General features: G+C 30.7%; 1 protein-coding gene across 1 annotated transcript in view; it reads right to left on the bottom strand.

Annotated features, from left to right (window-relative positions):
• Window positions 1–13,912, bottom strand: part of Gyg (Glycogenin) — a gene marked incomplete in the record, with an annotated part of 65,407 nt that overhangs the window by 6,789 nt on the left and 44,706 nt on the right. Inside the window, 5 exon segments of the mRNA XM_067051120.1 lie at window positions 3,275–3,422; window positions 4,992–5,118; window positions 6,156–6,318; window positions 9,373–9,547; window positions 12,068–12,203. Of these exon segments, the coding sequence (XP_066907221.1) occupies window positions 3,275–3,422; window positions 4,992–5,118; window positions 6,156–6,318; window positions 9,373–9,547; window positions 12,068–12,203 (749 nt within the window).

Raw genomic sequence — 13,912 nt, forward strand, 5'->3', positions numbered from 1 at the left:
TAAAACAAATGTAAAATAATGTGACTTTAAATGAATTATAATTAAAAATATATTTAAAAGAAATATACTAAAGATATAGAAATGTTAATAAGAATTTCGACAGTAGCAAACCCATTTCAAATACTCTCTTTGCAAACGTTAACTATTGCCGCTGAAGACGTTAATCATGCCACCACACTTATATTTCTAATTTTTTTTTTCTGATTAGTCACTATACACGTCGATGAAAATAACTTTTATGACGCAGTGGATCAATAAGTCATTTCTTAGTCTACTTGACCGGTTATTCACTTAAAATATTGAACATAATAATATGATGACACATTAAATCGTGTTTATTACTAAACTAGGGGATATAAACTTAAGATACTGAGTAAAAATTAAATAATACGAAATGTGATCCTAGAGATGATTAAGCGAATTAATTAAGAAAAAATCATTAGTCGCATTCGTATAACAGTTTCGTTGCATCTGTCGCAAGGAAAAACTAGATAACGCTACCCTGGCGTTTTCTACCTCCTACTCTTCCACACATCCTTTACCATAATGAAATAAACTAATTAGTAGTGCGATATGAATTTGGTCTATGAGCGCACGTACTCTAATAAGGATTTATTGAACGTCTTCTATAAAATGATTCCTACTTAACTTCAATTCTGAGGATTTAGTTCACTTTTGCTGATCATTTAAAACAATTCACTTAGAAGACGGGTATATAAAAAACTATATTCCTTTACACCAATTTGGGTTGATCGTCGATCTCTCTGCAATGTCTGTGGTGGAACTCCGAGCACTACGAACTTTAAAGCGATTGTAGAAGATAAAAGTACTAGCAATTGTTTAATGCATTCTGGGAATTTGCAAAGGTCATAAATTCCTAGAATTCTGACAACCTGATATAACCTGTACTTGCCCACACGGTACAGTATATTTTGACTTAGTTTCAGACTTGTCACCGGACGCATTGTCTTTGTCAGAATATACACCAATTGTAATTTCTTGGTAATAGAGACGCAAACTCAGTCTTCCCATTAATGTTAAGGCAGCAAAGTTGATTCTAAATCTGTCTTTATCTGTAGCTACTTTGGATTAATATATATTGTTAATAATTATCCATCTTCTTTAATTCCCCTGGGCGTGAGTTTTTTTGGCACTTTAAATAATTATTGTTGTTTTTACGTAAGTTCGTAGATTAGCCGTACATCTAGGTACTTAAGTGAGTTGTACTCAGCGAGCTATTGATAGATTAGCAAAAGGTAAGTCATATTATTCTTTGATGCTAAATTTTCCTGGCCCACCAAAAAAAAAAAAAAAAAACGAAAGTGAAACATTAGAATTAAATTATCAGTCTTACTGTACATTTTTATAACAGCTTTTTCATATATACGAACAAATATTACAACTTATACATTGAAGTTGATAAAAGTAAATTTTATGTAAGTAAAAATATATCTTGAACAAGTGTCGGAAAATCGAATTTTTTAGGTACCGAATGTCTGGAATTTAGGAACTCGAGGAAATTAATTTTTTTCAAGAGCCTATATCTCGAAAACTTGATAAGTGATTTAAAGAATAAAAAATAGTTTTGAATATATATTTTTCTTATTTACCCATACCTCACTGGAACGCACCTTATATTGCATAGTGTACAAACATAGTATGCATCTCACACCCCTTCTCTCCCCTTAGACTACGCCTATGAATGTCGATCGCGTGACATTTATAAGATAAAAACTAGTAAAAAGTAATATTATAAATTACATAAAATAAAAATATTATTTCCAACAAAATTATAAGTGTTTTGAAAGCATATTTTGAATATACTGTAGACGCAGCTTGAGTAGGTGATACATGGTTTTTGGCTACAATATAGTTTTCTTACCATCTTTATGACGGGATCACGATTATCTTCAGTATTAACTAATGATAAACCTTCGGTTGTTTATTTAAAGTTCGTAAAATTAATAGTATAAAACTAATATAAAATAAAATAAAACAAGCAAGCATTGATTCACACTCATCTTATTTTGCTGGACCACTCAAAAGCGGTAATAGCTATTTATTAAAGCTCTTGTTAATTAAAGTATATACACAAACTATAACCAGATAAACAAATAAATCATGTAAAGTTGCCATTCTAAACTATTATTACTAGCACAAAGATACACAAAAGCTATTAGTAATCACACAAGCTAATAGAGAAAGTATTCTTAGCATATTTTATTATAGATAGTTTTTCATTATATGTTACATAAAAGGTGAGTTGCAGTTAATATATATTTACTTGGAAAAATCGTATAAACTATTTCGGTCTCACTAATGCATAGGTAGTGTAATTCAACCACTATTGCAATATTATAAATTGTTTATAGCTATAATGAAAAATAACCGTAATACTTCAGAATACCGGTTCCTTTCCCGACCAGCAATAATCAGCTGTCGATACGGCTTGGTGACTAACAAATTACTAGTTTCCATGCCTTATCTCAGGGACGGTTTCTATACTATTGCTTCCACTCCATTAGCATAACCTCCTTATATTGTTATTATTATTATTTGTGACATTTAATGAAGGACTGTTCCATTAATATGAAAAAAAAAAAAGGACTCATTCTGAATGTGGTTATATCTGGAGCAAGCTTAGCTTGCAAAAATATGCGGGAATATGTTCTAATTTTTACTTCATATTTAAATAAATTAGATAATTTATCAAAAGACAGAGGTTAGTTGGAAGTGGAGGAGGTTGTCATTATAGGGTATTACCACTTTTATTAACGTTTGATGTTAATAAATATTGTAATTAATTCGTACGAGTCTAGCTCCGGAAGTCCGAAAGTTGAGGAAAGAGATGAAAAAAATCTTATATTACAGAAGTTTAGTCATCACTCACACAAAACTTATCCTTGTTTTAGGCTGTTTGTTATTTACCTTATAAAAAATTCGACTCTACCATTCAATTAAATTTAAAATAATTTATAATAAGCTTAAACAAATTAAGCGATATTGGTGTCTGAAGTACAAATAATAATTACTCGATTTTAATATTTATTGATAAAGAAATTTTAAAACTAAATAACAAATTTACAATGAATAGCACACAAAGAAGATTTTAAAAACACCATGCATTTGCGATTTGTGACACACAGATAAAAAGAAGTACTGTTTTAGGAAAGCATTTTGCCGAATCGGTACAAAAGATGTATAAAAGTGCATAGCAACATCAACAACCGTTTTGTGAACACTTGGTCTTTCCTTTGCGGGAGATCTTACATACCATATCTTGTGAGAGCCTGCCAGCAACATCTTCCCTGAAGATACTCCACCACGCTCGCTGGTAGGGGGACGACGTTCCTACTTGGCTCTGTCTTAGCCAGGGCTTGTTATTACCTAGGAAATGGGCGATCTTGACTTGACTTCCAAATCTGAAAATATATTATGAATTATTATATCTTTTCAGGTAACAAACATCATTCTTCTCTTTAAAATAATAATATATGATTAGATAAACGAATGAATACGAAAACGGATTTGAAACATGAAGAAATATTAAATACCCTGATATCAAAATAATATGATAGCCACCGAACTTCCTAAACTATGGAAAAAATAAATTTTGATAAAAACCCGTTTTGGCAATATTTCTAAACAAATCTGATATGATTGTCATATAACATTATTGATCTGATCTTGCTACATCAGCTGTTAATAGTAGATTAGATGAAGCCTTTCTTAGTCTATAATCGGTTTGATATAGCATAAGAAAGGTGTACCAGATTAAGGGAAAAATCTATTTATACTAGTAGAGTTAAATTTTTTTTTATTGTGCACAGACTAATAAAATAATAATAATAACAAATAATGAAATAAAGATATTTTAATATTCCAATGAAGATTATCGTCCAATTTTTTAAAAAATTATATTGCTCGCTACCTTGATATTTTTATAATTTATTATACATATGTTATTTTTTTATTTTTCCGTTAACAACAAATACATTTTCTGATGGACTAAGTTAATCGTCTTTCTTTTTGACTTTTAAGATTTATATTTTCAAAAACCTTTTTTTGAGGCAATAACATGGCCGATTTACGTGTTCGTTGTTTTGTTCTACTATTGCTCTGAAATTCTAGTGCAAAATAATTATTATCTGCTCACTTTTATAAATAAGGATAGGCTAGAATTTAATGTAAATATGTTTACATTATTAGCCGATCATTATGCTAATGTTTTTCATTACTATAAATGTCAAAATATTTTTAAAAATATTAAAAAGAGTGATTTAATTGGATTGATAGTTTTTGAGAAATACGTGGCCATAGAAAAAAAAAATAATTTTCACGATAAGCAATCAGGGAGAGAGTCCTAGTTCCTTTAAATATTCTTTTATGAATTAAATTAGTTAATAATCAACTTTATAAAATTTTTACCCATTAATAAACAAAATTATATTAAATGAACTAATGAGTCAAATATAGCATAGGAATCACTCACATAGTAATTTACGAACCAGAAGCTATAAATTAAAAAACGTATTTTGATGGCCAGAAAGTTATGAACTGGTTTAAATATTTTCAAGAAATACTTTTGTTTCCGATACAAATTAATAAAAAATTGTTTTTTACCCTAAAATTGACGCATTTAACAGCTCAGTCTTTTTTTTTTAATCGTCATTCTGCTTTTTATTACCTCATTTTGAAATTATAAAACAATAATTAATAATATTATTTTGGTTTTTTTTTTAAATGTCTATATTTGTTTTTTATCACTTACATTATGTGACTATTAAGGATATAAATACGATGAATATGAAAAAGCAATACTATGCGTGAACAATATACTGTATATTTTGCTTGTTCTTTTTGACGAATAAATTGTGTACTATGAATTCTCTCTGAATAAAATTTCAATTGTTTAAATAAAAATTATTAATTTATATTATTATATTATTATTGTTACATTATAATATTTCTAGTACAGATAAAATACTTACTGCTTTAATGCAGGAAGGTAAGAGTATGTTGTCGAGGATACCACGTTATAAATAAAAGGTAAATGTTTGCGGATATCTCCTGTAGCCCAGTCGCTGAAGAACATGTTTAGAAGGCCCTGGTCGCCACCTGGAAGACGTTGATTATTCTTTGTAATGTAAACCTGATAAAACTTTATTTGTTCAATTATATATTTTTTTAACTCTAGGCCCTTCTTTTTTAATCTTTTTATTACACTCATTATTTTCCTTCTGATTACATTTTAAAGAATGCTATTTATTTATTTATATGGGATAAACATAGTTACATTTATAAATAACATTCAAAGTATTTATGACGCATGAAGGGTCAAGGGTGCAGTACTTAATAAGGAAGTACTGTTACTAGACTAGCGGTTGTGCAAGAAGGTAATTTAGTCAGAATCACGCTCGACCGTCAGATTTTTACCTAATTAAGGGTAGGCCACTTCATGAGGCTGGGTGGACCTCGGAGGACCCACGTTGCTGGCTCATGGCTACAATGAATCAGGAAATAATTATCTGCCTAGCACAGTGCCTTATCACTGAACTACTCGCTCATATATATATGATAATAAATACATATATTTATTACTACTCAATAAATATATACATATTATAATAACTAACATTGTAGAATATATTATTAAAAATAATTACTATAATATTATTAATAAAAAAACGAGATATACAGGCGAAATTAAAAACAATCACAAGAATAAAGGTTTGAGTTTCTTATATATTTAAAATAGTACATAGAAAATAAAGGTAAACTGTGATAAAATCAAAAGTTGTTTGATTTATTTGAAATTTTTATTATGAAGTTCATTTTTAGTTGAGATAAACTCAAGTGAAACAAACCAATATTATTTGTTAATGAGTCGACATTGTGCATCTTTTTTGGTACCCAGAAAAACTGTAATTTCGTTTGTAACAAGAAATCGGCATAATTCGTCCTCAAAAACATTGCTTTTTCGGAGTAGATCAAATGCATTATCTAGGGAGGGCTGTACGTCAGGATTTCATAATGTTCGGTAGCATTTTAATCACAACCTATATTTTCTGGCTTAGAAATAGAAGATTTATGATTGTTATTATTTCACTTTTTTCCTTACATTTGTAAGCAGGAATTAGCGTTGTTAAACTTACCATCAAAGCTTCCATGTGCTACGGCGAAGTCCAGTAGGGCTTTGAATGTCGCTTCTGAAGGGACAAAGACAAAGACTCCCGAGTTGAAGCAATCGGGCCACCCTGGATCGGGAGCTGCAGACAGTTCTTCTCTCTCAAAAAGTTCATCACAATTCTGAACTACCTGAGGCAACGTCAGTATAAAATTTAGACCACGGTTTATGAAAGCATATCTAGTAAATGAGAATACATGAACTATGTTTTAAAATTAAGAACTATTATAGAAAGAGTATAAAGTAAAGTATAATCTATCAGAGACCTTTAAAACCGCACTACATGTATGATAATAAAATATATGTAAAAAGGAGGAGCGTTCATGAACATTTCATGGATGAATGCTCAGTATGACATATTGTAAATGTGAAGAAGAAAGATGGACAAAATTATTAATTTCAATTAGCAGTATACATTATGACTGGTAAAAAGTAAAAGTTTGAAATAATAGTTACTTTCATTAGATCGCAGAGAAAAGTTGCTGTTTTATAATTTAATGGGTTATGTTTCTAATAGTAAATTTTAAGAAAACAAAGTTCAATTTTTTATTTATTTTTTTTTTGGAGCTTGTTATTTTTTGAAGTGTACACAGCCCATCCTACATCTAGGTATCTCAGTTATTAATTGGATTTTGAGGTTAGATTACCTCACACTAGCTAAACAGGCACCTTCATGCACACTAAAGATTAAAAAAAAATATTACATAGCCCCTTCATACTTACCCCTTCAATTGGGAGATGGAGAACAAACAAGGAATGTGTACGACTGTTGAATAAGCATATTTTGGGAAACAACATGGATACCAGGATAAATATAAGATGCCACATAAATTTAGTATTTGTAAGACATTTAGAGGGCATTTCGATGGCTGTAATTAATTTAATTATGGGATTCCTTCTGCCCCACATTCGCCTTTAATTATACCCCACTTATTCCTGTCGAACAGATCCGTTACTTAGGACTACATCTTTATGGAATTCTCATACAAGACTAAAAAGACAGTATTATGTTCGTCGACTTACTAGACAAACGGTATAGACTTCCAATCCATTACAAAAGACTCATTTATATGACTATAATAATGCCAATCTGAACATACGGAGTTGAGCTTTAAGGCTCCACCAAACCATCGAATTCCTCCCGTATCCAATCTTTACAATTCAAAATCCTTCGCAAAATCCTCAATGCTCCTTACTTTGTCACAAATCAAGTTATCCATTAGAACCTCAATGTTCCGTATGTTGACGATTTGGCCAAAACCAGATACCAATCCTTTCATAATAAACTTCCCAACCTCTAAACCTACTCTCCTAACCTGGCTTCTTCATTACCGAATAATCCTCTTAGGCGTCTGAAAAGAGATGGTCTCGAGATCTCCTCTAGAAATGTTACTGGAGTTCTATCAATGGGTAGATTCTACACTTGTTTGTATCATTTCATTTTATCTCTAAGAGCTAATTTTCTTGTTGTATATATTTTTATACAGTTGTAAATAAATAACAAGAAATAAATTATTTAAAAAAATATGGAATTAATTTAAGTAAAATTAAAAAATGCTTCCATTTGGCGTTCCGAATGGATTGTGTGGGGCAAAAAATCACCTTGATGATTACTTTAGTATCGTGAATTTGAAAGATATAAATCGATTCTAAAGAGTTTTTCGATTGTTTCTTTTATACAACCATCAACCTATAATAGTGAAAATTTGTCTGTCCGAGATTTACTACTCTAGCATACATTTCCATAATGATGTTGAGGACATGTTAGACACCCAAAGCACAAATGATAAGGAAAGTTTTTGTTTTATTGAATATTTTTCCTCGGAATAAATTCAAAAATTTGCTAAAATATAATTATTAATTAAATATTTTATATTATAAATAAATTGAAACTTTGTATTACCATCACCTAATGGAAACAAATTAGCTTCGACCTAGATTGATCAGGAAACTTAAGGAAGAATATTCACATCAGTAGTCAGTGCGCATAGATTTAAATGTGGTAAACTTCTTGTTAGGTAAGCTAAGTAGATTCATAAATATCTTTTTTTAGCATTTTCTTAGCTTAGTCATACTTAATAATAAAAAGTTGGTGTCATGCCGTTTTACTGTTTTTGACCGCCAAACTGCTTATCTTCTGTGATATATTGTAGTTTCTATTTTTTATATCTATATACACAAGGGCCCACCGAACCGCTGCTATCCGAGCCTCATCCTTATGGAACTCCATCCCTTCAAACATCCGTCGCCCCAATACCCTCCCAACCTTTAAATCCCGCCTGTTCAATCATTTCTTATCCATTCAGACCCCATAAAATTGTAAATTAACATAATTGTAAATATTTATGTTAACTATTATATCATTTTTAATTATTTTTACATCGTTTTCTTTTCTCTTTTTTATTTATTCATTTTTTTTTTTTTATTGTTCAACTGATAAAAGTGAGAAAGTAACCTATAATTATTTTTTATAATGACTGTTTATATTTCTTTGTATTTTTTGTTTAAGTATCTCTGAGGCTTCTCAGCCCTCATATATTGATTTCTCTGTATTATTGTAAAGGACTCGTCCCAGAATAAATAAAGTATCATTATTATCCGGTTCTTCTCGCTATTGTGGGTGAATATCTGAGGTGGGGGACCTAGAAGTCCAACCATCTTAATATTTTATTCATTTATTTTTTTTTTCTCAAATATTTAAAAATGTTCGCACGTGCAGTGTCTAAGAGAACTGACTGTTGAGCCTCTCTCAGCACACCCATAGGCACCCCCAAACCATTCATGCCTGCCACTGTTGATTTTGGTATGAGACCATTCGTTGATATTATGAATGGAGTAGTGGTAACACCTTCCAATTTATATATTTCTTTCAATTCTATCGCCAATTCCCGGTATTTCCTCAGTTTTTCTCCCACAGTGGAGCTTATATTATTATCGTTGGGAATCCCAACATCAATAAGTTTATTATTATTATTATTATTATTATATATCTTTTATATATAAGGCATGCATGTAAATAAATGACTACCATTATCTTGTGGTCCTTACGAGGATAATTTAATGGAATAGAATTCCAATAATGAAGTAATATGATTCCATTAAAGTTTTAAACAATATTTGTTAAAACAATAACCATTGAAAGTTTAAACAAACAATTTTTATCAAGAATTGATAAATGTAGTTACCAGTGTGTCTGCATCAAGAAAAACACACTTGGAGAACTGTACTAGCCGCCATGCGTGCAGTTTGGTAAACGTAACTCCCAACTCCGGCCTGGACATAAGGGCCAAGTGAGCTGCATCTCCGCTGTCCAAGGTATCCACGGTCACTACCAAGTTAAATACATGTCCCAACTCCTCTCTGAAATATGATAGTATACAATAACTTCTAAAGAAACTGAAATAATAATTATAATATATCAAATAAATATTTGAATTCTAATTATTTTAAATAGAGAGATTGCATTCAATATACTTTATAAAACCTTAAACATAAATGTGGTGAGCTAAAAGTGAAGAGGTGATCATCACTTTTAACTCCTCTCTCAAAACCTTAGGAATTACTTTTGACCAAAACTTTTCCTGGAAACCTCATACATCTTAAATTCCTTGACTATCAATCAGAACTCCTAAGCTATTTCAACGATCTCAACTCGCACAACACGTACAAATGCTTAGTAAAAAAAAATCAGTTATTTAACCCAAAATTTTTAATTACTTTAATGAAAACTATACATACAGTCAAAGCTATACTGCAATCAAAATTGATGAGACTGCCGAGTACAGTTAGGGGATATTAAAAATGGCAGTTGTTTCAAAACATTAAAAAAAAATTAATTTTCATTTGGTATATCTTTAAAACTACCGACACTAGAAAACCTAATAGAACACTGATTGAAGAAGAGTAAATTAGCTAAAACATGAGCCCAAAAAAGAGCAATTTACGTTCAATAGTTCTCAGTAACAATTTTTTAAAAAGCAACATTTCATGAAAATTACATAGTTGGTGAATCTATTTAGAGAAATTTAGAAATAGTGAGGAAACTATACTGAACATTGAACTTGGAAAACATTTTTTTATAATATTAAGTAATTGTTTCAATTTACAGTAACTACCGGTAATAAAACATAGCATTATGCTATATATTGTTAAAAGAGTTTTAAATCTATTTCTCAAATATTTGGTTTTTGCCTAAACGTTTTTATACGAGCTGCAGTATTTGTTAATTGATTTTCTATTTTTTTTTATCTCTAATTTCTCGGCAGGACCCAAATAGTGGCGTTATCTAGATCTGAAATAAGCAATTTCAAGCAAAAATATGCAAGCTTAGTCACTATCTTGGGGTTAATAATTATTTTTCTCGAGAAGAATCAACCTTTAATGTTAACTTTATAACAAAAGTGAATATAGAAAGCATTCTGCTTATTTTATTTAGATGTTTTGAGCACAATTTTTTGAGAAAGAACAAAAGGCTGAACATATTATTTGATAAAAAAGCCCTGCATTACTTAATACTGAATACATTGAACATACCTATGTGCTTTGTAAGAAGCCATGTATGTTCAATGTTAGGCACGGAGAGAAATTATCAAAATGTTAATATTGCTAGAGATAAAAAACTATCTTATGATAATACTAACCAATTTCTTCTGTATCATCGGAAATAAATGAATGGGACCACACAAACCAAAGGAGAAAAAAAAAATTTCTATGGTATCCTTTCTTAGGTCAAGGTCTTCCGGCTCAAAATACAACTGACGTGACATGGGGTTGATGAAACAGGGAATGGGCTATATCCAACAAGATTGTTAACAAATTATTTTAAAACTTTTTTATAAACGTCCATTGGATGCTAAGATGACAGATGGTCTAAAATTGTCACAGAATGGACTCCATACAACCTTCAAAATAGAAGAGGACGTCAATAGAAAAGATGGAGCGATATGTTCAAGAGGATGGTAGGACCCCTCGGGTGGAGAGCTGCAATGGACTAGGATGTCGGGAAGAAGAAATGGAAAGAACTCGCCTCCCAATAGGGCGGGGCACCCCGAGAAGTGCTGACTATTACTCCCGAAAGGGAAGCCCTATGCAGGAAAGGATACAGAAAGATGGAAAGAAAATTGATAGAAGCTAATGTTTTGTCAACTATTATGTATATAAATTTATTACTTAGTTTTTTGCTCTCCATCTTCTTTAAATGTTTATATTGTATTTTGTAATGATTTTAATTTATTGCATAAATAATAGGCTATATCATTTCATAAATGACCTGATATAGCTTTTAGAACGCTACTATTATAGCTCTACAACCAAAGACTAGCTTTCTCGAACGTAAATATTTAACCTTTGTCCATCGTCTCCCGCTTAATCCTATTTTTGGCGTGTATTGTGTCACAATCTGCGATTAAAAACTACCTAAAATCTGCCAATACGACTTGAGAAATCTATTTATTTTTTCTGTTCTTTCTTATATCAATTTTAAATTCGTGTTCTTCATTCTTGATTATTTACGTCCGTTCTTGTTTATTATAAAAAGGAGTTCTGACAAGAGGGAAAAAACAAGTATCTTCAATTTACTTTCGTCCTCTTTAGAGATTTTAATAGCTTTTTCAATATTCTAAGTTAAAACAAACGTTCTATCATTTTATTGTTTTTCGGCGAAAATAAAGAGTCAAAATTTTGATATTCCTATTAAAAGCAAAATAATTCACTCCTTCTTACACAACATTGATTAGGAGTGATTCATGCTGTATCAAAAGCGCGCAATACTTATTGATTAATACTATCACACTTATCTGCATGTACAGCAAAGTGAAAGAGGCTTTTATATTGCCAACTGATTTATCTTTCGAATACCAATATCAATCTGACACCACTTACTTCATCTTCTGAGAGACGTCCGTTGTAATAAGAACTACGGTCTGCTTCGAGGTTGCGACCCTCCTGAGTGACCTGCCCAGTACCAATGCACCCAGCCCGTAGGTGTCATTGGTAGCCAACGTCACGAACGCCTCATCTGCAACAGAAGAAAATAAATTTTATAAATTACATAGGTAAATATTTTTGAATATAGTAATGAAAATAAGCATTGATATAAAACAATAAATTCAGCTTAATTAAACATATTTAAGAAATCTGTATTTAGAGAAATTCGGAAAAAAGTGCAAGAATCTGCTCAAACGTGTTGAACTACTAATATACACAGCATACTGACAGTTAGACAATCGACAATATTAAAAGTGATGATAGAGTTGTTACTACTCGAATACATTTATTCCACCCTCCTCTACTCTTAGAGTTGACCATACCCAACCAAGATCTAAAATATGAATAATGATGTAGGAATCTCCGTGAGTCCAGAATAATGGTTTGCGCCAGGCTCTGAAATTGGTTCCTCTCAACATCCAAAAAACTTCTTTTTTTAAGAGGACTCTACTTCCGAAACAAATTCCTTTCACCGAAAATCATCTTTAGCCAAATTCTTCTGTATACTTTTGCTGTAAGTAAGGAATACATTTTGTATAAATATTCTTTTTCTCTGCCTGTATCTTGTCACGCTGGTCCTGATCATTCGTTTCGAATCTTATCATGGGTTACACTATTAATGCTTCTTTTTCAGGCGCAATATACGCTAGAATGTTTACAAACCTTGTAGAGCCCCTACACTCCTTGAAACATGTATAATTTCTCTTCAATAATAACTGAACTGATTGAATTGAATAATTAAATAATAACTAGGAAAATATGGATTTATTTTGGCCAGTAAAACAAATAATAGTATAATACATTATTTTCTGAATGCGAGTATTGATTGTGATTTTAATGTTTTTCCTCTAAACAACTTGATAATTCCATTCCCTATTATTGTCATCATCAATCCTCTAAAAGCGAACTTCATATTGCCAACCCATCAGTCTGTTTTAATACTCATTATTGTATTTTTATAATAATAGAAACAATAATTTTATCCTAATAAATAAATCAAATAAATTTAATTACATAAAATATAATTGCTCAATAAACTAATGTACCAGTTGAATACTTGAATATTACCATTTTTAAACCAATAAAAAATATTTAATCATCTTTAGAATTTTGTTTAGTTAAAAATTCATTTAGCTTATTAACGTTCTTGCAAACAGGATTAGAAAGAGTTTTGTTGGTATGTCACGAACAACAAATTTTAATTAATTTAAAATTCATTATTATAACTTAGTAATTTTAGTGACATTTGTTGTAGACATAAATGATTAATAAGTTTTAGGATATTTCTAACGATTTGGATTCATCTGGAATCGTCTAATTCACCAATAACATCCTACAATTATGAAAACAAAAGGTATAATAACATACTTCCCAAGGCGCATGACTGGAGTCGTTGCAATGAGAATGTGGATGATGCTGAATTTGTTTAAAATAGTTCCGATCAACTAGGTAATTGTAGAATTGTATGTAATATATAAGGGACCCTGATAAATTGTAGAATTGTATGTAATATATAAGGGACCCTGATAAATTGTAGAATTGTATGTAATATATAAGGGACCCTGATAAATTGTAGAATTGTATGTAATATATAAGGGACCCTGATAAATTGCAGAATTGTATGTAGTATATAAGGGACCCTATAAGGGACCCTGATAAATTGTAGAATTGTATGTAATATATAAGGGACCCTGATAAATTGTCGGAATGACAGTCAAACCAAAACTCCGGTCCGGTGCT

This window comes from Halyomorpha halys, unplaced genomic scaffold (assembly GCF_000696795.3).
Source record: "Halyomorpha halys isolate HHAL.00 unplaced genomic scaffold, Hhal_1.1 Scaffold708.1, whole genome shotgun sequence".
Taxonomy (NCBI): domain Eukaryota; kingdom Metazoa; phylum Arthropoda; class Insecta; order Hemiptera; family Pentatomidae; genus Halyomorpha; species Halyomorpha halys.